The sequence below is a fragment of the Oryx dammah genome, unplaced genomic scaffold, assembly GCF_014754425.2.
Source record: "Oryx dammah isolate SB20612 unplaced genomic scaffold, SCBI_Odam_1.1 HiC_scaffold_18, whole genome shotgun sequence".
Lineage (NCBI taxonomy): Eukaryota > Metazoa > Chordata > Mammalia > Artiodactyla > Bovidae > Oryx > Oryx dammah.
The window spans coordinates 65,058,587-65,083,910 of NW_024070202.1; the positions used below are offsets into that span (position 1 = coordinate 65,058,587).

Here is a 25,324-nt window from a genome sequence, read left to right on the forward strand (position 1 = left end):
TGCCTCAAGCCCTTCCTATGTGTGATGGTTTGTTTCAGTGAATGTGAGATTCATTCTTGTTCCAACTACTGTCTGTCAGAGCACAGAGCCGCATGCGCATGCAGTGGGATAGAGAGGGAGAGCAACATGTGACTGGGGAGAGGATGGAGGAAACGGGTCAAGGAAAGATCTGTGTTTCCTGGCACATGTGAGACTCTGGCATCAAGAAACATAATAGTGCTGACCAGGGGAGGAAGAGTTGTGCCAGTCACTCAGCACTGAAGGACAACCTTGTCAGCGTGAGAACTGCGGGAAGTCTTCCTTTTTGAACTTCCTGAAATAGGTATTCTTGTGTTATTAATGTTCATCTTTTAATTCCAGCAATCAGTTTTAACTTTCAGGACTCTCACTAGCATGTATCCTCTTGAGTGCTGGGGGTAGCTGGGAGCTGCAGAATGTTCAGGGGGAAGGGAATGCCAGGCTGCCAGAAGGAAGCCTTTCTGGTAAGATGTTAGAGAAATCGCAGAAGAGAGGACTCAGATATTTAAGATTCCAGAACCTACATCTACCACTGGGCTCAGCCTCTCCCCAACTGCACATCCTCCCTACCTCATTCCTTAGTTTCACACAGCTTTCCAACTACTGTCTCCTAATCTGACTTTGTGTACATCATTACTGCTGTTCAGCAGCCCCAGGCTGATAATTGAGGATCAGTTTGGTATAAAAACCCTGGTTATAGAACCTCAGGAGGGGCACAATCTTGACTCTACTTACACCAGAGAGCATTTCAGGCACTTTCCTTCTAAGGCGATCCCAGGACCTATGACAAGCCCGTAGGAGCTACCCTGGGTGCCTGGCAGCTAGGAGCTGCAGAAGGTTGTATACAGCAGTCATTCTTCCATACCCAACTGCCAGGACAACAGCACATATGAGTACAGAGGCCCGAATTCCCATCCTGGCTCCTCCTCTATGTCATTTCCTTGGTTGTTTAGTTTTCTTGTAATTACTTTTGAGGATCAAACGGGATGATAGAGGAAAATGACTGAACACATACAAGGGCACAGAGCACACTCTTCTTTTCATGAAGGACATTATTTAAGTAGTGACTAAATAATACATTTTACATATAGTTTATATAGGATTTGATGGATAAATACTGTTTTTCTGGAGTTTAACACTTAATTGCAAAGACATGAAGATTTGTGGTTCACTGTTTTTCATTCAACTCTCAAAGCTCACATTTGGCACCAGATTGGAAGAGTGATGTTGGCTTGGTTGAGCCCAATTATCTTCCATTTTCTGCTTCTTCTCAACAAGACTCCTGAAAGATGAGGAATCTTATCTTGGAAGAAGGACATGCTACTGCAAGTTAGGAAATACCTATCCTTCTCTTATTAAGAAAGGCAAGTTGATATCTTGGATTTTTCAATGTCAGAACTCATTTCAAACACTACATTATTTTCCCTATGAATACAGATATCTGTGGAGAGTCTCCTGCCTTGAGTTTTTGGGTCAAGGATTATGGTCCTTACCATGTTCTGAACTGCTATAGAGGTGATACTTTCAAACCAATTCAAAGGCAAGCCTGTGTTCAGGAGGAGGAGATTTTTAGTCCATCTGTTTCCTGTGCATTCATTCACTGCCTTGGGGAGTTTGCTGAGTAACTCACACTTAGAAACTACAAGTTTCAAGGGAGCTTCATTCACACTAGATGACAGAGAGTCTACACGTCCATCCTGTAGCTAGGGAAAGTAATTGCTCCATCAACCTTCTCTCACGGCCACATGCCATCTCAGTCTATCCTTGTTTTAAGAAAACAGTATGGACAACACAAGCAAGGGAGGGAAAATTCAATTAACAGCGTTTAAAAGGAAACTCTGCTTGAGTCCTTTATAGTCCTATCCACATCTTGTCAGCATCCGCCTCTGCCCTTCTAGGTGATAATTAAGCATTAGAAGCTGGCTATGTGAACTCATCACAGACTCGATAGAGATGAGTTAGAGCAAGCTCAGGAGTTGGTGATTGACAGGGTAGCCTGGCATGCTGCAATCCATGGGGTTGCAAAGAGTCGGACACGACTGAGCAACTGAACTGAACTGTGTGAACTCAGAAAGCAGCTTTTAAAGAGGATCTGGATTTAAATGAAGACACCAGTGCTGTGTGGGTTTTGTGAAAGACAGCTGAGAGTTTCCTGTCTAGTCCCTCCTCCTCCCAGGCAGCCTGGGCTTGAGATAGATGCCTTCAGAGTGAACAAAAGGCCTACTGATTTACCAATTCTGTTGGGATTGCCTTTAATTTGGGCCTTCTTTCTGAATAGGCTACCATGTAATGCTCCTGTTTTCCTAATATGACAATTATTTAGCTGGAGGGAAGTTATTCAAAATGTATTGAAAACGACTTTAATCCAAATGTAACTGTAATCATTAAACTTCTAATTTACCTGCTCAGAAAAGGGCCACATGCATCAGGGGAAGTGAGGGAGACTTGGCTTCAATCCAAATTGCCCAGTGACATCTAGGGTTGCTGAGATGTTCTGACTAGCATGGTCCCTCACCATTTCTGTGAGTGCTTCTTTGAGGCTGGGAGTATTACAAAGACCATCTTCCTGGAAAGAGGAGGACTAGTCTTTCAGTTAAGGGGACAGGATCTCCCTCTTGAAGTACTTCTTCAGAGGCTGTGATTAAAGTCCACATAATTGCTACTGACTTAATAACCAGGAAATGGGGATTTGGCAATAGAAAAGGCACAGTCCATATTCTGAATACATCTTAAAAGTATCCTGTTACAGATGAATAGAGCTTACTATACCCTTTGCCATATGTTATTAATACCTTATGTAATTCTCAGACTGTGAGGGTAAAGTGGGGATTATTGCCTTCATTTTCATGATAAAGAAACAGACTCAGAGAATTCTAAGGTCTTGCTCAATGTTGCACATTCAGGGCAAGAACTCAAGGCCTTTCACTCTACAACTGCCAGTCTACTTTCCACCCCATTCCAGGAAGTCAAAAAGGAGGAAGGCTTTTCTGAGCACCTGTGAGTTTATTGAGCACACCCTGTGGGCATGGCTTCAGGTATGCCAGGTGTGTACAGAGAAGCTGATATGATATTCATCTGTGTTTTCTTTCTAAGAATCCCTTGGTGCTGATGTAATCCTATTTATCTAATACCTGTAATTACATGTTGCTTTTGAGAGATGTTATGGTGGCTTGTTTCACCACTTATGCTTCAACTGTCATCCTGGCCACAATTTTATTCCCCTCCTCCCAAAGCTGTGAATGTGGAGTGAGTACTGGGATCAAAGAGGGAGAGATCCTTGGGGACACAAAGTATGGACCATCACCAGGGGTTCCAGACTCAAATGTGAAGGCTGGAGGGTGAAGTCAGAGGGAGAAATACACCTGGTGGGGCAGATGGTGAGCTGGAGAATGTATTTTCTCCTAAAAGGACTGGTGCTTAGTACCCACTGACAGTCACTTTGCTTCTAAATCAGGCTCAGGTAGCCAGATCTTGAGGTGTTTTTTCAAGAGAATCTGGAAATCTAGGATTTCATGTAAATTCTTCTGATTGGATTATTAAATATTAATGGTTGGTTGAAAGATTTAAAATCTCTGTGAGTTAAAAACAAACATGACAGTTCTCAAGTCTCTCTTGCAACCTCTTCTTCCTGTGGAAAAAAATAGGATAGTTTAGGAGAAATGTGCAGGGAGATGCATCCTGTTACCAGAAGCGTCTTTATTACCAGCAGGGCCCTGCGTCTTGTCCATGTTTGTGAGAAGGACAGAAGCACAGAAAGGATTAACAAACTGATAGAGTCAGAGTGTAAACAAAGCTTCCAAATGATTGCTTTCAGCCAGCATCTCTTTGAATATCCACCCAAATACCTTTGAATAATAGCTTTCATCTTTCCCCATGTCCACCACCCAGAGGATGAGGCCCTTGGACAGAGAGCCTTTCCACCACATCCACAGACTGCAGGCTGCCACCAGGGTTATGCATAGACTCTTGCTTACTAGCCAAGACCATACCTTCCCCTCTCACCCATGAAAGCTTACTGGGGTCTAAACAAGTGAGACTGCCAGAAGTACAGGAACGGCCTCCCATTGATCTTATTTAACTTTTTAAAAAGTAAATTCATCATGAATATTGGTGTTCTACCTATCATTAGTGAAGGTTCATTTGTGACACAACACATGAAATTTCAGGTCAACATGGTTAAGTTTTAAAAAAATAACTAGAGGATATTGCTAAGCTCTCCAGATAGACGAACACTCTCTATGTGTGGTGTTTTCAGCCAAGGCATGGTTGCCTAGGTTGACTCTCCCAGCTCACATATTACTTACACCCTAAGGGGTATCAGTTACAAGGCTGTTAGTTAGGTATGTAACCAGAGACACTTGGACTCTTGAGAGAGGATAAGAGAGATAAAAGACTACGTTCTCCAAAGCATTCAGTGGGTTAGAACCCAAACATTCTCTTCCCTAATTGGCACGAGGGAACCCCCGCTTGAACTGGTGTTGAATGATGTGAAGTCAACTCCACGTGGCAGCACAAACCAAAAAATATAGAGTCCCCATGCTATCCATGTTCTTTGTTCCATGAACTGATGCAGAGGCTGAGCACTAGAGCTTTCCCTATTATCTACCAAGTCTAAGATGGTCTGCTTTCTTTCCACTTTTCATCAGAAAAATGAAAATTCAAGCAGTGGGATTGAAACTAGATTTAAGAAAATAGAGACAAAGAGGTGACTGGCGATCTGATATAGTGTGCCTCCTGGGGAAAAGGTGCCTGGATGTTAAAGGGGGACTATGACAAAATGAGAGCAAACACAAGTCTATTTTTTGCTAGATTGCCATAGGGAACCAGTCTAACCTATTTACAAGTGGTCTCAGGGGAATTGTCTCTAAATAGACATCTTGTCACCATCTTTTTCATCATCTTCCACGATCACTTTGGGTCTCTCGTCCCTGAGCAGTGTCACACCTGAAAAACAAAGCACAGGTCTGCAATTAAGTGCCTCTAATTAAAATATTAGATGACATTACAGCATAGACAGTTCACAGGAGCATGGCAACCCAGGAAAGTTTCAGTGGCTGCAAAGCTAACTGCTAAAGATGCCAACAGAGAGATAGAGAGAGGGTGCTGAGTGGCCTTATTTGGCTTTCCCATAGGAGCTGTGGCTCAATGAGAACACTGCTCTGATTAGAAAAGATGCTCAGCCTGCGAGCCACAGGCAACCTTCACCCCCTTCTCTACATTCTGCAATTATACTTGCAGCAATTAGGATGGAAAACGAACAAATTTGGGAGTCTAACCGCTTTGGATTTCTCATTCTACCACTCACTTAATTTGTACTGGGCCAGATTACACTTTCAGATCGAAATTTTCTTGTATGTAAAATGAGGGCATTAATGCTTATATTAAGGGCTATGTTGACAATTAAATAAGAAGTATGAAATAATGCTTAGCACAGTGCTATACCTGTGAGCAACTTCGTGTTTCCTTTGCTTGCACCATTTGCTAGTTTATTTTCCCTTAGAAAAGAACTGGTAAACCTCATGAAGTCAAAATACGTGTGTATTTTACTAACATCTGGGGAAATACTGAACTGAGACTCTGAACTTGCCACTTCCGAATGCCAGTGCTAGTAGATTGATAAAGTTCATGTGGTTTAGAGCAAAATGAGAAAATAAGAAAAATGCAGTGAATTTTTTCATACAGCTCTATGGCTCTAGTTCAAAAAATTGTCCTTATTTTAAAACAATTCTTTCTCTTCTTTAAGGGATTAAAATATTCTTTCTTTTATGAAATTTTAGGGATATCTGATGGCTATATTGTCAGCAGCCTCACTAGGCAAAACTCAAAGTTGTGATCCCCCTTTTAGACCCCACAATATCTTGCTTTAAAAGTTTACTGATCTGTGGAATTCAGAAGCCTGAGCACCATTTTCTGGACTGGTCAACCCAGAACAGGCCATTCAAGGTCTGGGTGGTTCTGCTCATCCTGTGAGTTATGAAATGGGGTCATTTTAATAGAAGGAAAGGGAGCTGTGTGCCAAGGCCAGTCCTCCATGCTTTCTATCATCTCACTCAATCTATCAGCTTTGTTTTCCCACCACTGCCTTGCATAATCCCCCACCCTTTCCATAATTAGAGACCTTTCCACCTTTCATGAAGCATTTCATAAAGATCGAAACTTAAGGGAGGAAAGCTGTGCACCACAAGAGGCCTTTTTACAACACTGAACTCCATTCAACAGTAGCAAATTAATGAAAACTATGCTTTGATCTTAATGACTATTCATTTGATTCAGTCGCTAGTTTGTTCATATGGGTTCTTTACCAATTAGCTGATATTTATTGGAGGAGAAAAACAATTTCAGGAATCTGGTTGAAACTAAGGCTTTTGCATAAATCACTTATGAAACACAGTGGGAGATATTTTCTCTTATACCAGCCACACAGAAGTTTGAATTTTTATTTGGACTGTAGGCTCTCTTGGTAAGAGAACATAGAGTTAGCCATGCTGAGTTCCCAAGTATCCAATCCTTCCTTCCTTGATATTTCTTCACATTGATTCAATTTTGGGTGAATTCAAAGGGGACAGTCAGTTCAGTCACTCAGTCATGTCTGACTCTTTGGGACCTCATAAATTGTAGCACGCCAGGCTTCCCTGTCCATCACCAACTCCCAGAGCATGCTCAAACTCATGTCCATTGAGTTGGTGATGCCATCCAATGATCTCATCCTCTGTCATCCCCTTCTCCTCCTGCCCCCAATCCCTCCCAGCATCAGGGTCTTTTCAAATGAGTCAGCTCTTCATATCAGGTGGCCAAAGTATTTCAGCTTCAACATCAGTCCTTCCAATGAACACCCAGGACTCCTTTCTTTTAGGATGGACTGGTTGGATCTCCTTGCAGTCCAAGGGACCCTCAAGAGTCTTCTCCAACACCACACTTCAAAAGCATCAATTCTTCAGCGCTCAGCTTTCTTTATGGTCCAACTCTCACATCCATACATGACTACTAGAAAAACCATAGCTTTGACTAGATGGAACTTTGTGGGCAAAGTAATGTCTCTGCTTTTTAGTATGCTATCTAGGTTGGTCATAGCTTTTCTTCCAAGGAGCAAGAGTCTTTTAATTTCATGGCTGCAGTCACCATCTGCAGTGATTTTGGAGCCCCCCAAAATAAAAGTCTCTCACTATTTCCTTTGTTTCCCCATCTATTTCCCATGAAGTGATGGGACCAGATGCCATGATCTTCGTTTTCTGAATGTTGAGCTTTAAGCCAACTTTTTCACTCTCCTCTTTCACTTTCATCAAGAGGCTCTTTAGTTCTTCTTCACTTTCTGCCATAAAGGTGGTGTCATCTGCATACCTGAGGTTATTGATATTTCTCCCAGCAATCTTGATTCCAGCTTGTGCTTCCTCCAGCCCAGCGTTTCTCATGATGTACTCTGCATAGAAGTTGAATAAGCAGGGTGACAATATACAGCCTTGACGTGCTCCTTTTCCTGTTTGGAACCAGTCTGTTGTTCCATGTCCAGTTCTAACTGTTGCTTCTTGACTTGCATACAGATTTCTCAGGAGGCAGGTCAGGTGGTCTGGTATTCCCATCTATTTCAGAATTTTCCACAGTTTATTGTGATCCACACAGTCAAAGGCTTTGGCATAGTCAATAAAATAGAAATAGATGTTTTTCTGGAACTTTCTTGCTTTTTTGATGATCCACTGGATGTTGGCAATTTGACCTCTGGTTCCTCTACATGTTCTAAATTCAACTTTCTGGTTATTTTTAGTATCCTTGACACCAAGTTATACAAGCATCTGGGCAGGGGGGAAAAAGTACTGAGATTCAGGGAAGGGAAGAGGTCAGCCCTTCCCAAAGTAGTCTAGGCTTTCCCCAGGGACATAGGAGATAGTTTCAAATGGAAAGTGAACTAACATTTATATTAGTGTAGTTAAGCATTCACTTATAATGTCTTATAATGAAAAAAAAATGTGGTAACTTGTCACACTCTTGATTTCTTGGATCTCATTGCTTAGAATGAGGCTTAAATCAGTAGCATTTATATGTCATCTCTATGTTCTTACTCTTGATTCTTCATTTTATTGCCTTTGGTCATTTAAAGATGAATGGCTTTTGATAAACACTAGTCTGGTTTAACTGGCTTAACTCGATCATGATCCTCACATATTCCTGTAGAAGCAAAGGTGTGTTATCAAAGCAATGTGCTTTAGAGCTGGAAAACTTTGCTTTCAGTGGCCATTCATTCAGTTTGGAGCAGGTCACTCAACCTGTGTGACTCTCAGTTTATTCATCTGTAAAACTGGAGGAAACATACTTTGTATGCATCACAGAAGGTGATCCCATCAAGAAAGATCTAGTCCAACATTGTTTTTGGCTTCAACCACACCTTACATGAGGACTTCCTTGGTGGATCAGATGGTAAAGAATCTGCCTGCAGTGCAGGAAACCTGGGCTCATTCCCTGGGTCGGGAATATCCCCCAGAGTAGGAAATGGCAATCCACTCCAGTATCCTTGCCTGGAGAATTCCATGGACAGAGGAGGCTAGTGGGCCACAGTCCATGGGGTCACAAAGAGCCGTACATGACTGAGTGACTAACACTTTCACTTTCACACTTTACATGAACCTCTGTTAAAATATTTTTCACATTGTAGGAATTGTTGGACAAGACATCTGTATGTCCTACCAAATTATGAGAGTCTCAGAGGATATTCTAATATCTAGCACAAGACTCAGAGAAGGCAATGGCACCTCACTCCAGTACTCTTGCCTGGAAAATCTCATGGATGGAGAAACCTGGTAGGCTGCAGTCCATGGGGTCGTGAAGAGTGGGACACGACTGAATGACTTCCCTTTAACTTTTTACTTTCCTGCATTGGAGAAGGAACTGGCAACCCACTCCAGTGTTCTTGCCTGGAGAATCCCAGGGACGGGGGAGCCTGGTGGGCTGCCGTCTATGGGGGCACACAGAATTGGACACGACTGAAGTGACTTAGCAGCAGCAGCAGCAGCACAAGACTTGGAATATAGTAGGGATTTAGAAAATGTTGACTCTTTCCCTTCCACTCTTTCTGTAGGCAAGTTTAGGGAACTTGGCTCCTTCTCAGAACCTGATGTGCTTTAAGGCTGAAGCTGTCAGTCCAAGACCTCTAAAGTGTCAATTAGTTCTGCAGCAAGCTGTCTTCAGTCATGATCCCAGCCAGAGCACCATCCAAAGGTAGTCACCTGCATCACACATGTGTGTGGATCTACAGCAGTCAGACCTAAGACACCACCATTCCTGGTCAACCACACCAGAGAGAGTGCTCTCTTCTCGGCAGGACAGAAGAGACATCACTTTCAAAGGACACGTCAGTCTCCCTTCTACAAGTACAATATTGAGCTTTGATCTCCAAGTGTTCACAGTTCATGGGTCAAGTACCAAGGAGGCTTCTCTTCAAGACTTTCAGCCAAATTGTTCATTACTTTCTCTGGTTTCTTTTGCCACAGATCTCAAATAAAGATTCTTAAGCGGATCTTGGCTACTCAGATCTGACCAATCCTAACCCAACGCTCCCTGCCCTGCAGCTCTTTGGCCCTGGCAACCTCGGATCACACTGAGAGCAAAACTTGCGCTGGAGAGGAAGCCCAAGATGACTCCTTACTGCTCAGAGGAGTTGTCTGGCGATTGGAATCTGTCACAAAAGCTTGTTAACCTCTGGGAATGAAGGTAGTTAGCTGGAAATTTAAAGGAGAGAGCGAATCTTTGTCCAGCCTTCCCTTGCCAAGGGCTAATGAGAGGAGATGTCTCTGGAGAGCATTTTTCTGTGAATTCCTCTCAACATCCTTATTAAAACCAATGTGAGTCTCTAAACATCTGCTGAAGGCTCTATCCTTATCAGCTTAACTAACATTTCGATTACTGCCAAATCTTTAGATACTAAAAGGCTCTTCAAAAATAAAGTACTTCAGCTAATATGCTAATAAAAGCTGGAATCATAGAACACGATAATTGCAAATACTTGCAAGACAAAGATTTGCTGATTCAAGGAATTCAATAATGTGTATAGTCTATGAATATACAGCAACCCCTCCCCCAACACTCTTGTGTACTCTGCACAGTTTGATAAACATTTTTTATTTGTGCAGGAATCTTGTTCTCTTAGAATATCGATTTTGGGGTGTAGGGAGCCTCCATTGCCAGAGAAATAGAGCTCAATATTTTAGGAACTTCCTTGAATCAGCAGCTTTCCATGGAGAGGTAAAACACTGTGGCTAAAAAAATTCTCACCTTTAGAAATGGTTTAGCATTTCAAAGAATATAATGTTGAAAAGAGAATGGAGACGAACTAATGTTTACTGAAGTCTTTCAATAAGCCAGGAAGTGTGCTAAGTACTTTATACACTTTAAGTTTGTTAGCAATGTGGGGAGATGGGTTTTATGGTTTTTCTTTGAGAGATGGATAAAATAAAGGAGGCTCTTCTGGTTTATGTTATTTGCTCAAAGTCATTAAGCTAGAATGAAGCAGAACCAGAGATCAAGCCTACAGCTTTCTGACTCCAAAGCCCATGTTCAATGCTGTACACTAAAGTAACTCTTTGCCCATAAACAGTTTTGTTCCTCTTCCAAGTCTTCCCCTAGAAGGACTTCAGTAAAAGTAAATACAAGAATGAGCAGGAAAGAGTCTCCTAATGGAGAACGTGAAACACTGAATCATGACTGCCAAATAGAATACCAAATCAGCAGATACTTATGGAGTGGGGGCTACATAGGAGGGACTTGGACCAGTTATTAAGGTCAATACCAGCAACACAAGGCAATCCCAGGCCATTTCTAATGACTTCATCAAAAAAGTCTTAGATGTAAGTCAATTAAATGACAGCTACAGTAACAGCAATGAAAGATAAGGACAATACTAAAAGAGAGGGCAAAGTCTTGGTTTTTGCACATCCAGCTCGAATTTTAAAAAAAAAAGGTTTAGAATTAAAAAGATTCATTCTGGACTTGGAGGTGTCTGTTGGTAGAGACCTAGAGCTGGCTGTTGTAAAAGGTGACTGCTGCTGCTGCTAAGTCGCTTCAGTCGTGTCCGATTCTGTGTGACCCCATAGACGGCAACCCACCAGGCTCCCCCATCCCTGGGATTCTCCAGGCAAGAACACTGGAGTGGGTTGCCATTGCCTTCTCCAATGCATGAAAGTGAAAGTGAAGTCGCTCATTCGTGTCCGACCCTCAGCGACCCCATCGACTGCAGCCTTCCAGGCTCCTTCGTCCATGGGATTTTCCAGGCAAGAGTACTGGAGTGGGGTGCCATTGCCTTCTCCGTAAGGTGGACAAAGGCAGAGCTTGGAGGAAACACGCAATAGATTTGAGGATCAAGGGGCAGGTAGGGATGCATGAAACCTATGAGAAGCATGTCTAAGGCAGATTCACAGCCTTCGGATGGGTCCTCAGTCCATTTCTCCAGACAAGTGCCTCCACATGCTTCATGCCTCTTTGCCTGGCTTTTCTCAGAAATCAGCAACCATCTGCTCCCCTGATTGCCTTTTCATGATGTCTTCTGAACCATCTTTCAATTTTGTTATTAGAGGAAATCATGCGAAAATACAGTCTTATAATAATGACTAAATCTCATCGTCTCCCAGAAGTGTCCCTTCTGGATTGCTATAATGCTATGGGTCCAGACCATAGCATGATTCAATGAAAAGCTGCTCACAGAAGAGACAAACCTGGATTGGAGCCCGAGCTCTGTCACATAACAAACAGTGTTTGATCATGAGCATAATTTGATCCATTCATCAGTCCTTCTAATCATCCCATCATCAATTAGCTAATCAGCTATCCATCCATCAATTTCATCAACAAAAGATTTTAGAGTAGCTAAGTTACTTAAATCCTCTCTCAATTTCTCTATGTGTAAAGTGAGATGATATCTACTTCATTGTGTTATTCAGTTGATTTTTTGAAAATCCATGAGACATACCAAATCCAGTACCTAACATTTAGTAGGCTTTCAATAAATATCAGTGCCTTTTCTCCTCTGCCATTCTCCCACCCCAGACTATCTATATAAAATGAACACACACACTCCCATCTTATACTCTGACCATGACTTACTTGTCTCATTCCCCAATTTCCCAACTTGTACCTAAAATTCTCAGGGACAAGACTATACCTCACACACTGGCTGCCCTATAGTGAGGGATTGCGCCCATAGCTCAGCAAGATTTTTTGGTTTGATTTGACTCACATAGAGAGAGCTATCATTATTTCTGCAGCTCTCTCTCTCTCCCTCCTTCTCTCTTCTTTTGAGGATTTGGTCAATATATCCAGGTGTTTTGGGAGAATCAACTCTCAGTCATAGGATGCAAGATCCCTGGGTGACTGGTGAGGAGGGTATTTAAATTCTTTTCAAGGACCCACTGGCATTTCTGTTTTATTGACTCAGTGGATCTGACCAGTTCTGCTGAAGCATAACTTATGCTCTGCCAGCCCCAGCTAAACTAAGGAAGGCAAACCTGAGAGGCAGCAGTAAATACTCCTCCCGTGAACATTCCTGCAAGACACAGACTGCTGGGCCAGGACAAAGGCTGAGCCTGTGGCACTCCAGATGGTAAGGCTCTTGACCTGTTCCCATCACCCCTTGCCCTCCACCAGCTCTTTTACCTGCTGCAAAGGGGGACACGTGCAAGGCAGGTGTGTCTTTTCTCCTTGGCTTTTTCTGTTCCAGGTCAGTGTTTTGAAGAACTGGACTCATTTTGCCCTTTGGTTGTATGTCTTGGGCATCGTATCTTGTAATTAAATGTTCTGAAAGGACGTCTGCATAGTTAGGAGAACAGAGGGAGAAACAGGGTCAAACACATATGTCTCAGAACACAAGGACAGTGTGTCCATATTTGCACATGCATCTGGTGATGTGCAAACATCATCTTAATAATCAACTTTTCAAATATCTTAATAAAAGCAGGTTCTTTATAATAAGAATTATATCTATGGAGGCTATACTAGAAAACATGTTTTATACAAAGGGTTTTTACATGACTGATTTCATTTTAGCCTCACAAAACCGTGAGGTTTTTTAATACTACCACTGTTACTTTGCTGAGGAAAGTGAGGCAAAGATGTGCTGGAGGAATTGAGCTGAGTTTTGTCTGCTGCTGAAGCCTACCCTTGCTAGAATGATGAGGCATTTGCTGTTCCATAAGCTACATGCTACTATGTTCTTCACTGGCTTAACTAGTTCTCTGCTTCCACCACCTGCCTCTTCTCCCCTCTTCTACACGTGAACGTTCTCTCCATTATGCACAAACTCTCTAAAAACAGCCTCCTCTAGAAAACCAGTCTACAGTTCATAGGCCAAACTGAGCTCCCAGGGTCCTTATCTGAGTCCTCCTTTATGATGTTATCTCTTACTGCATATTTCAGCTATTTATGTGTTTCTCTTATCTCTGTTATATAAAACGGAAAGTTTCTTTCCAGAAAGGAAAAGTTCTATTTCTTTTGTCTCCCTAAGAGTAGGTTGTGAATAGAAAGGACATTAAATAAATGGCCTGGAAGGAAGGGGTAGAGGAAATAAGACAAAACTTTTGGAAACAAGACAGTGTCACAAGTCACATGCATGGTTGTTACAGAGACACGTTAGCTGTTCCCAAGACTGTTTTGTTCTGCTTCTGGCTCAGACCTGGGCTGCATTTCTCAGCCTCCCTTGCAGTCAGGTGAGGAAGTGACTGGAGGAAGTGTGTGTGCCTGCCAACCCTCCACTCTGTCTGCCCTGGGTCTGCTGGATGCCCGTGCCTGCGGTGACTGTAGAAGCCAAGTGCTGATGGTGTCCATTGTCTTGAGTCCCTGAATGACTGTTTGGAGCAAAGCTTACCTCTCCATTCCCCCAACTTCCATTGATGAGAGAAAAGTACACTTGTATTGTGTTATCCACTCATATTTAAGAATTTATGTGCTATAGTGACTCTCCTTAGAGTAACTAAGACAAATACAGAGACTGTACCAATGATTGAAAAATATCAAACTATTTAAGGGAAAAAAATGTAATCTAGAAGCCAGTAGTTCCCTTTTACAGACATGCAAACTGACCTTATTGTCCATTACCTGGTATGAAAGGCGGAACATGCAGGGCCGGTGTGTCTTTTCTCCTTGGTTTTTTCTGATCTGACTCAACATTCAGGGTGACTTGTACATTTTTCCCCTTTATAGGCTTCTTTTTGAGATCACAATCCTTAATAAACTGGTCTGAAAGATCATCTGATTTTGACAAGATACAAAGAAAAAAAAAAAGAATATGACATGAGCAAGGGTTCAGTCACAGACTGGTTGGTTTACAGTTAAATCTGATGGGAGGGAGGAATCTTTCTGTCTGGAAAAGAAAAGCATTTATTGATTGTGGCCTTTTCTATGGAGGACTTTGCAGGCATGGATATATGCAATAAAAGGGAAAACTGCTACTGCTGCTGCTGCTGCTGCTGCTGCTAAGTCGCTTCAGGCGTGTCCGACTCTGTGCGACCCCATAGACGGCAGCCCACCAGGCTCCCCCGTCCCTGGGATTCTCCAGGCAAGAACACTGGAGTGGGTTGCCATTTCCTTCTCCAGTGCATGAAAGTGGAAAGTGAAAGTGAAGTCGCTCAGTTGTGTCCTACTCTTCACAACCCCATGGACTGCAGCCTACAGGGCTCCTCCATCCATGGGATTTTCCAGGCAAGAGTACTGGAGTGGGGTGCCATTGCCTTCTCCAAAAAGGGAAAACTAGAATTTTGTAAAACTCCAAATGGAGGGAACTCAAATGGGATGGATAATCAGGGCAAAGAGGAACTTTAAAATACACTTAAGCAAACCACAGAGTGGGTTTAAGTTACATTTCAGATTGGGGAACAGATTCTCTGTGCCAGAATTCTCCTGGATTTTCTTTACTCAAGGCTTGCTCTCTTTGGAAGGCCCAAGGGCCGGTAGGGAGCCTTATTCTCTCTTTGGTCTTACAGCAAGGTTCTGTCTATTCCTCACAGCTTTCATTTCCTCGGCTGGTCAAGTCACACCAATGATTAAGGCTTACACTTCAGCATGGTCTTTACACTGCCCCCTGGCTTTACAATTCTCCTATTTACTTATCCCAACCCAGGCCCTCTTATCTTCTTATTCATCTCCTTACACTCCCCAGTCCCCTGCATTACCTCACCAGAGCCTTTGAAGTCTGGATTTGGCATCAGGTCCATCAGATGTCGTTGTATACAGTTAATTCCATCTGATACTCCCCCTTGCCCATTAAGGTATTTTTTCTGCTCTTACTCCTCTGTGCTTTGGTTTCTGTGGCTGTGCTTTGAGCTCCTCTGTCATTGTTTTAGCACTTCATTCCCTAATGATCTATCTCCTGAGCTGGATAGAACCTTCTTGGAGATTAAAGGTTATATATCCTTTTGATAATTTCATTCTTAATTGTTTTTCCCATCAATAAATGCATGTTGAAACAATGATTAGGTGGAGTTAGACTGATATGAGTTAAAATTTTGACTCTGTTTCTTGTTAGTTCTGAGAACTTGGCAAGACTTTATTTTTGTGTGTGTGTGTGTGTGCGTGGAGAGTCTTAATACTTAGGAACTTTAATATTCTCTCAACTTATAAGATGGGGATAATATTAAATCAATGCATGCATGCGTGTGTGTGAGAGAGACAAAGACAGAGAGAATTAAATTTGTTGATGATGGTAAATCATTTGGTATATTTCAAATACTTTAAAAATGTTCACTCTGGCCATTGCTAACCCCCAGTACTTTCCCAAAGGCTCAGAGGAAAGCCCAACCCTCTCATCCCACCCCATCTTTATCTTACCTCACTAATTCTAGTCCCGCATGTCCTTTCTCATTTTATAAATATCCACAGCATTTTTACTCATGTAACACCTTTAAAGGATAATCTAGTTATTATTTATGCATATGTTTTCTCTGCCCTCTTTGATGACAGGTGTCTTGTGTTTTATCTCCTTAGTAACAATGAATAGATATTTGTTGAATGTATGCTTGAATGAATGAACTCAAATATATTTTGTATAAAGAGCTCTTCTGTTAGGATTCTAAGAAGCTGCAAAACAATGAAACTATCTGTTTTTTCTGGAAACTCACTATCACCTGGATATTGCCTGGCTAGATCTATAATTATGAATGAAGTTGGGGAAATTTAGGGACTAACTGACTCTTTTCAATCCCTCTTCCCTCCCTCCCTTCCTCTTATCTGTCCTTTCTTGCTTTCTCTTTCTTTTTTTAATGAAAACGTTCAGGTGAGCTTCTTTAAAACATAGAAGATTAAATGTGCCAAACATTTTCACTTTAGTTTTATGGGTCTAGACATAGCCTGTGTCATTCATTCATTTATTTATTCAACGAATGTTGATTAAGCTCCTACTATATATGCCAGGCATTGAGCTAAGACTAAAACTAGAAGTAAAACATACTTTGTTTCCAAGTTACTTATGGTCTATTGGACATTATATCTGGATGATTCTTTGTCTTAGAAAACCCAAGGTGGCTCAGCAGTAAAGAATCCGTGTACAACGCAGATAACACAGGTAACAAGGGTTCAATCCCTGGGTTGGGAAGGTCCCCTGGAGAAGGAAATGGCAACCCACTCCAGTATTCTTGCCTGGGAAATCCCATGGACAGAGGAGCCTGGCGGGCTGCAGTCCATCCATAGTGTTGCAAAGACTCGGACACAACAGAGTGACTGAGCATACCCAAATATGTGTGAGGAATGTATCACCAGACATGTTTAGTAACCATACATCATTATGCCTGCATCATCAAAAGATCATAATACATAACCAAAAATGAAAAGCATCATTCTTCAGCCAATAGTAATAAATATTTCCTTCTACCTAGGAGATTTTAATAATTTCATCCAATCATTTCAATTTAATAAACACTTATTTAAATTGTACTATGTGTAAGGCATTGGCCTGTATGATTTTAAGTTTCTATGCACACAGGAAAGGAGATGAAAGGAGGACTTTATGAGTGCCATTTATCAACTTGGTGATTTCACCTCATTTTCATGTGTGGGATAGACCAATACCTTCTCCTATTCATCAATGCCTGTGTTTTACTAGTTGTTAAATACTCTCACCATTCTGAATACGTTATCTCATTTAGTTCTCATATCATGCCCACAAGGAAAGGTATTTTTAGCCATAATTTGTAATGAGGAAACAAGTTTAGAAGGCCGGCTAAAAGGCTAAAGATTCCACTGTTGGTAGGTTATGGCAACAGGGTTAAAGCCAGGCTCTAGGGACTATGTATTTCAATGCCTGGCTGAAAACGTAATTTCAAAACTTTATTACCACAGAGCACAATTAATCTCCCCCCATATTATACATACTGTAGACCTTTGCTGAATGAATGAAAATGGCTCAGAATGGGTACTGCCCAGCTGTGGGGTCTCTGGAGGTACAGGCTGGCTATGGACCAGTCATGGGTGACCATTCAACTCCAAGGTACCACTCAGGGCACCGTACAGAGAGCAAGACATTTTTTCAATTTTAACTTTTTCTTCAAATGCATTTCCCTGATTTTTGGAGAAATCCTGAGTACAACATATCTTGAGAGTAAATGGGGAGAAGGGAGAGGTGGTGGGGGGCGCAGAGTCATAACCAGGCGAGGCATAAACAAAGGCTATGAATATGCAAAAGGCCCATCCATCAAAAGTCTGAGTGTCTCATTTTTAGAAATGGGTAGAGGCAGAAATGTTTCTGGTATTTTCATTACAAAGGTTATGCAGAAAGTCAGTTCTGGAAAGGAAACAGATTGACAATAAAGCAGAAAAAGGCTATTTAAAATTCTGTCTTGATAGGCAAAGAGAGATATTTGAAATATTTTATTGGCACTGCACATGGGGTGTAAGTGTGTCAGGAAATACTGGAAACAAGCTAGACTGCCACTCTCCATTTATGGCCTCAAAAATGCTCTGCCTGGGACACTGTCAGACCCGAAAAAGAGGACAATGCCTCTTCTCTCTTTTTTAAATTCTAATGAGCTTCTCTCCAGTGCTTCAGCTAATATTTACATGACAGACCCCACAGACCCATGGGCTATTTGCCTGTCCATCTGGTGTTGGCTGTCAACAGAAATCTCAAACTATCAGGTTTCCGGGAACCTCCCTCTGACTTGCTTGCAAACTGAATGGCAGAGACGCCCCCTTTCTGACTTTCACCACTGACATTCACACTGTGGCATTTACCTAAGTGGCTGCAGCAAGGGTCTAGCTTGTCCAGTCTGTCTTCTGAGAGCTCCAGAGGCTGCATTTGCTCAGTAGACATCATCAAAAGAGAGCAGGTGTGTGGATTTCTTCCCCAGCACCACAGAAGTATAGAAACAAGACCATTAGTATGTGTTCTGCTTATTCACTCACTTATTAAATAAGTATATTTATTGAACATTTACTGCTATGCTCTCAATTCAATCCTATTTTGAAGTCTGCTTTTTCTACTTAGCTACTAGAAGTTCTAAACTTAATATTCAAGCCAAAATAAATGAATCACACACACACACACACATGAGATATGGATTTGTCAGTAATTGTCATGTAGCAAATGTTCAATATTTGCCATCTTTCAGAAGTACTGTGGAGGTTTTAGAATGAACCCTTATAAAGTGAGTTAGAAATGAGTTAGCTGGGAGTTACAGGAAATCTTATTAAATTTTGCCTGAATTTTTTTTTTTTTTTTTGGTTGAGTTCTGCAAAGTAGGATTATGCCTACTTCACAGGTATGGAAGACTTCCCTGGTAGCTCAGATGGTAAAGCATCTGTCTACAATGTGAGAGACCTGGGTTCAATCCCTGGGTTGGGAAGATTCCCTGGAGAAGGAAATGGCAACCCACTCCAGTACTCTTGCCTTGAAAATCCCATGGACGGAGGAGCTTGGTACAGTCTACTATCCATGGGGTCGCAAAGAGTCGGGCATGACTGAGCGACTTCACTTTCACTTTTCACAGATAAGAAAACTGAGGATCAGAAAATTTAATTTATTCAGTCACACATTTATTAAATAGCCATACTTGGATATATCTCTATTTCTGCAAACTTCCACTAGTGACCCAAGACTCTTGAAATAGTGGTTCCTTTGAATCCACATTGAACAAGGTTTCTGATTTTCTACCATTACATGCTTGTAACTATGAAGTATTGAGACTTCTTCCCTATTCATATTACAATTCTGGTAGGAAAATATCCAGGTCTCGAAATAGATCTTTATTATTTTCTCCCTAGAGATTTCTGACATTAGAGCAAATCTGTTTCCTCTTCCCCCACCCCCCTGCCATTGCCCATCTTTCCTAAACCGCAAATCCATTGAACTTTACAGAGCTATTAGTTGTAGCCATTGTCTACGAGGAGTAGAAATTCAGAATGGACATGTGTCAGGTCTGAATGAGGAATGCATTAGATGAGATTTATAGGAAATCTTCATTAGAGTCTGCCTATCTCCTATTTCTTTGGGATAATTTATTACTCATGTTCTACCATAGCAATAATGGTTGAAGAGGAATACTATTTAAATGACCCAGTTTGTCCTCTTTTCTTGAGATTCTTGGATTACTGGTATGCGGAAGAATACACACACCAATTGTGTTAACATTTCAAGCTCGTAGAATTAGTTCAGCTCAGTTGTCTTCTGAGGAATAAGCCAGTGTTCTCTGGGAAGGCTAGAGGGCTTCTCCGCCTACAGGCTGAGATCATTGTGGAGCAGATGGGCCATTAACAGATTACTTGAGCCAGCTTTTAGTGTCATTCTGAGAAGACTGACTGCTCTGAGTGACTTCAGCAGAAATCAATTCAGGCTATTGTTTTTAGTGTTTGTATGGAGACTGCCAATTCCCTGGAACCATAAGGAAGTACACTGCTAACTTGGGTGGCTGGTTCCTACCTGCTTTCATGAAGAAGAAAGCTATGGGGCCATCACTTGGGATGAGGGGACTCAGGGCTGAGGTCTGGAGGCAAAGTCATCAGATATGGACCGTGCTCCTACTCAAATCAATCTTTCATCTCTTTGGGCAGAAATTCATGGGCTCTTTCATAGACTTTGGGCTGAAGGTCACCCCATGCAGGATCTAGTTAAAATATTCATTTTCTAGAAAAAGAAATGGAGACTCAAAGAGCTTAAATTCACTCACAATTAATTACATACTTAGAATCGTCACTTGAACACAGACCTCTTACCTTCTACTCTAGGTCCTCTCTGGCGGGAGTACCCACTCTTCTCCAAACTATGGTAAGCTGGTCTTTTCACTTGGATCATATGGCTGCTCCCTATGTGCTCAATAACTGGTCATTTAATTTGAATCTGAGCTTTCAAGCCAAATAGATCTAGGTTAAATCTCAGTCTTTTAACCAAAAGCTATACGACTTTGATGAAGTGACTAAATCATCATGATGTCATGAGGATAGATGAAGCCCAAGTGCAATACAATCATTTCTGCCCTTTCTCCCTACAGGCTGCAGCTTCTGTGGTAGAATTTGCCAAAGTCAGCATCTTACTGGGGCACCCACAGACTGGTACCTGGGGACATATGTTCCTCTCTGTCTCCCATTCTTAGCCTCAGTTTTCTCATCTGTAGAATAGACTTAATAGTAACAATCCTGTAGAGTTACTGTGACGATTATACAGGAGCTCTGTGCTTTGAACATTGTAGGCATGGAGTTGATGGCAGTCACTGTTACATAACGTTGTCTATACCTTCCTAGATATCTGGCTAAGGAAGACTTGCTGAGGAACTGAAAAATTTCAAAAAATCATTGACTCATTTTCATATGGATGTTGAACCATGGGATGGCCAGCCCTCATCTGAGAAAACTCGCTCTCACAGTACAGGACTTGAGAAAGAGGAGGCTTCCCTTGGTGGGGTGAACTGTGTGAAGTTCAGAAGTCCCTGGACAAGGCAAGGCTCCCTGGTGATTAGTCATAAAACTGACACATGTTTGTTCCTCAAGACAGCACCTAGTATCTATGGGGGGAAACATCACTACTTTAAATCAGTGTGAGTGAAAGAATGATGGTAAGCCTCTGTTTGCAGGAGTCTGAGAGATGATTTTTCACATTTGGGATTTTACATCACAAAACTACCCCGTGCTGGGCAGGGATGTGTTTTGCCCATGGAATTAGAAGCTTACTTTTATTATGGATGATGTCACTACAATCTTTTTGGCAGAAAACTTTCACACAAAGAAAGGAACAAATACACAGAAGAGAGAGAGATTTGGGGTTAAGCATCGCCTTCCTGAGGACTGTCATTTTATGTGCCTGTTTAGCACATAATAGAAGATGTTCTCCATCTCTTTATTCCCTCTGCTTTTCTACCCTCAGTGAGAAGGGGTGCTCCAGATAATTGAGCTGCTGTAAATCAGGAGCTGGCCTCATTCTTAAACTAGGAAATGGAATATTTCTACTTCCTATTCCTGACCGTGCCCATGCATTCCTTTCTTGAATTCAGTCCCCACACCAAGCACAACAAATGGATGTTGCCTTTGTCGTGCTGTCCAGGGAAGGTTTCATCATCTCCCTCAGCAGTTCCCTGTTATTTGGGAACTTTCTGAAGCATCAGCTCTTTCTTTCATACCTAAGCACATGGTGCGCTAGGGACTGAAGAGATGCCTTAAGGGCATTTTATAAACTGTTTTCTAGTCAAAGATTTGCAATTCTTTAGCATTCTTTTCCACTTATTGGTTCAGTGTGGTCTCTGCATTTTAATACTCACACAGTGACAACTCTAACTGCCACTGTGATTGTAAATATCAGCCCTCCCACCTTCTTCTGAAAAGCCTGGAGCTACCTGTGTGGTGGAAATCAGGGAACTATGATTATGTAGCCTGTCCAGAGGGGTCACAGGAAGTGGCACAACCACAGGCATTACTTCTGCAGCAAAAATGCGAGCATTCACGCTAAACTATAAAATAATTTATCTTTTATGTCAGATTTTGCTACAGAATGAATTTATGTTGACTTTAACAACAAAAAAATTTTTGGTTTTTGGATTTTCCCATTAGAGAAGAAAGCATGGGTCTCTATGACTTTCTCCTTGCTGTTTGAGAGAATGTGGTTGGATTGGTGACGCTTGTGCAAGAGACCAGGTGAAGGTATTTCAGGGGTTTAAGGAGGTTTTCAGGACTCTGACCACTAAACTGTTGTAATTCCTCTGGCTAATTCTCACATTGCTCTTCTCAGAGACACACTTGTAAATACAAATGCATTTGAGAGGAGCTACATTAACTGATGTCAATACCTAGGGGTTATTAATGACAACGATGTCTTTCTCTTTTGAGAACAGGAACAGAAAGGTCTAGGGAACTGAGTTGCAGGGAAGGAAGTGCACGGTTGCAGGACAAGCATGCCAGAGCAGCCTGCGGAAGCCAAGGATGCCTGGAGGGACCCTAACTCCACTAGCTCAGGTGTGTGTAAACAGTTGCTCAGTTATGTCTGACTCTTGTGACCTCATGGGCTGTAGTCTGCCAGATTCCTCTGTCCATGGGATTCTCCAGACAAGAATACTGGAGTGGGTTGCCATTTTCTCCTCCAGGGGATCTTTCCCACCCAGAGATCAAACCCACATCTCCTGCACTGGCAGGTGAATTCGTTACTTCTGAGCCACCTGGGGAGCCCACTAGCTCAGAGCTGATTCCTATTTCAGGAGGACAGTCATGCTATTTCTTTAGCTAAAAAAGATCGGTTGAGTATGAGGTCAGAAAAGGCTCTGGGCATTTTGACCTTAACAATGAGTGGATTCTCAGGTGGGTGTTAGAATATGTGGTTTAATTCATAGACAGAAACTCCCTCATTGACTGTAAGCATTTGGTGCTGGCAGGTAATATGAGGTAGAAACAAATGCTTGGTCTCACTCTCTAGCTGGGTGAACTTGGGAAAGTTATATGTCCTCTTGGAAACTTAGTTTCCACATCTGTGAAATGGGCAGGGTAGTGGCTCTTCTCCAGGGCTATTGAAAGTATTAATAATACAATGTGTGTCAAGCTCCCAGTATATGCTACCATTTCAAGAATGTGAGTTGCTTTCTTTGCTCTTTTTGTCTGCTTCTTGTAATTACAACATGTACATCAAAATCGAACCACTGGAACCATTTCCTTGTCCCATTTCTGGCCTTTTCTGAAACTATGATGAGATAAGAACAATCCCAAGTAGAACATACTATACGCACAGGAAACACTACTTAATGCACCATGGCAACCTGAATGGGAAGGAAGTCCAAAAGCCAGGGGATACAGGTATATGTATTGCTGACTCATTTCTCTACACAATAGAAACTAACACGACATTGTAAACCAACAATACTCCAATAAAAATTAATTAATTAAAAAATACACTTTTATTTTTCAAAGCAAAAAAAAGGAAGAGAGAGAAAGATAAAAACGAACTGCAGAACACCCTTTTCCAGGCCTTAGCTGCAGAACACCCTTTTCCAGGCCTTAGGAACATGCTAACACTGATTCTCAAGAGCAAGCTGACACTTAGCTAAGTCATGTGATATTCTAAGAATTTCCCTATATTAGTCAGGCTTGGATTTACTAGACGGAATAAAAAGTTAGAAGGTTATGTCCACAGCCCAGTGTGATATCTGATTAACGTACCCTCTGGTTATATAAAAATTCATATCTTTTGTCAAACCTATTTTTAACCTGAGGACTGAATTCAGGTCAAAAATATCACATTTTAAAATCAAATTTGTTCCTTTAGAAGACCTAAATTTGCAGTATTCCTCGAGGAATGACTGTTACTCAAAGTAGGATATAGAAAGGTTTTTTGATTAGGACACTCTCAGCTTTCAAAGATAAGCCTCTCCACACTGCTGTGTGAATACACAGATATACCTGTGTTCATTGTGAAACTTCACAATTTAATTTGTGAGGGCTCTGGTTTTTACAGAACTCAGGACTCCACTTCTCTTGGAAAAATGACTTGAAAGTGCTAACTTTCCCAGGTCCCCATCTAGCCCCGGCTTAGTCTTGCTCCAGAAAGTACCCTTATTCCTCACACCCCCTGTACCACCAGCTGCAGCCTTCTTTGTCTTAGCAACCACAAATCAGTAACTTACTGGAAACTTGCTTTTCTCACTGTAAATGTTCTCAGAGTAAAGACCTGAAGCACTTACCAGGCAGCGCAGGTGCTGAGATGAGAAGGCAAGGGATGGGAAGGAAGCGCTTCCTCTCTGAAGCTGGGCCGGCTCCTCAGTGGCAGTGGCTGCTGCTGCCCGTCTCCAGCTCCTCTTATCAAGGGACCAGCTGCCGCTGTTGCCATGGGGATGCTCTGTTTCTCAGGCGCCAGGGTAAGGGGGATGGAGAGGGAAAGAGGACTCTTCTCACAGCCACTGCTCCCAATTGTAATAATTGTCCATTACGAAAACAATGCACAGAACAGTGCTTTGAGGACCTGGTGTGCAAGAAGTCCAGACAAACCATCTAGGTCCTTTAATCCCCAGAACAACCCTGCACGTGCATGCTCAGTCATGTCCAGCTCTCTGCGACCCCATGGACTGTAGCCTGCAAGGTTCCTCTGTCCATGGGATTACCCAGGCAAGAATACTAGAGTGGGTTGCCATTTCCTCCTTCAGGGGATCTTCCTGACCCAGGGCTCGAACCCATGTCTTTTGTATTGACAGGCAGGTTCTTTACCACTGAGGCAACAACAACAATAACAACCTTATGCATAAGAATGTTTTGACCTGACTTTACACACATGGAAGTTTAGGCACAGAGAGTTTAAGTGACTTGCCCCCAAATCCATGGACACTGGGATCCATTTGAATTTAAATTCAGAGTACTCTCACTACCTGCTGTTGCATCTTAAGAAGAATAGTAGCAGTTGCTTTACATAATGCTTCCTGCTGCCAGGCACTCTACGCATATCAACTCTTTAACCCTCATAACAACCTTGCAAGATAAGTCGCTGTCATCATGCCCATCCTACTGATGCGAAACCCAAGGCCCATGTTCTCGCTGCTAGTACATGGTGAGGCTAGGGTTTGAACTAGGCATTGAATGCTAGAGTCCATGCTCTAAACCAGTTTGCAGTCCTGTTCACCAAGGAGAGTGTTTCAGAAAGAAACAGAACATAATAAAGAAGGCAGGCCTCACTGTACAGGTGGAGTGTGGAGGGCAGGGCAAATCTGCTCCTTCAAAGGAACTGAACCATACATTCTAGTGTTAGGAATCCACATTCACTCCAGGGAAGGCTTAGGGTCAAAGGACATTTAAGCCAGTGTGTGTTGGGGGGTGACGCACTGTCAGATGGAAAGGAAGGGTCCATGTTTTCCATTAGCTCACTGTAGGAAGGTCCTGTGCTGGTCGG

The 25,324-nt window shown here is 42.2% G+C and overlaps 1 protein-coding gene across 1 annotated transcript; it reads right to left on the reverse strand.

Moving 5' to 3' along the window:
- Positions 1 to 3,694: 3,694 nt before the first annotated feature.
- PPP1R17 (protein phosphatase 1 regulatory subunit 17) lies at positions 3,695 to 24,285 on the reverse strand. The gene is made up of 5 exons (XM_040259683.1): positions 24,129 to 24,285; positions 18,214 to 18,320; positions 14,089 to 14,241; positions 12,652 to 12,804; positions 3,695 to 4,962 (listed from the first exon to the last, which is right to left on the reverse strand). The coding sequence occupies exons 2-5, from the start codon at positions 18,293 to 18,295 to the stop codon at positions 4,883 to 4,885; spliced, it is 468 nt and encodes a 155-aa protein (XP_040115617.1). The 5' UTR covers positions 18,296 to 18,320; positions 24,129 to 24,285; the 3' UTR covers positions 3,695 to 4,882.
- Between the last annotated feature and the right edge of the window lie 1,039 nt (positions 24,286 to 25,324).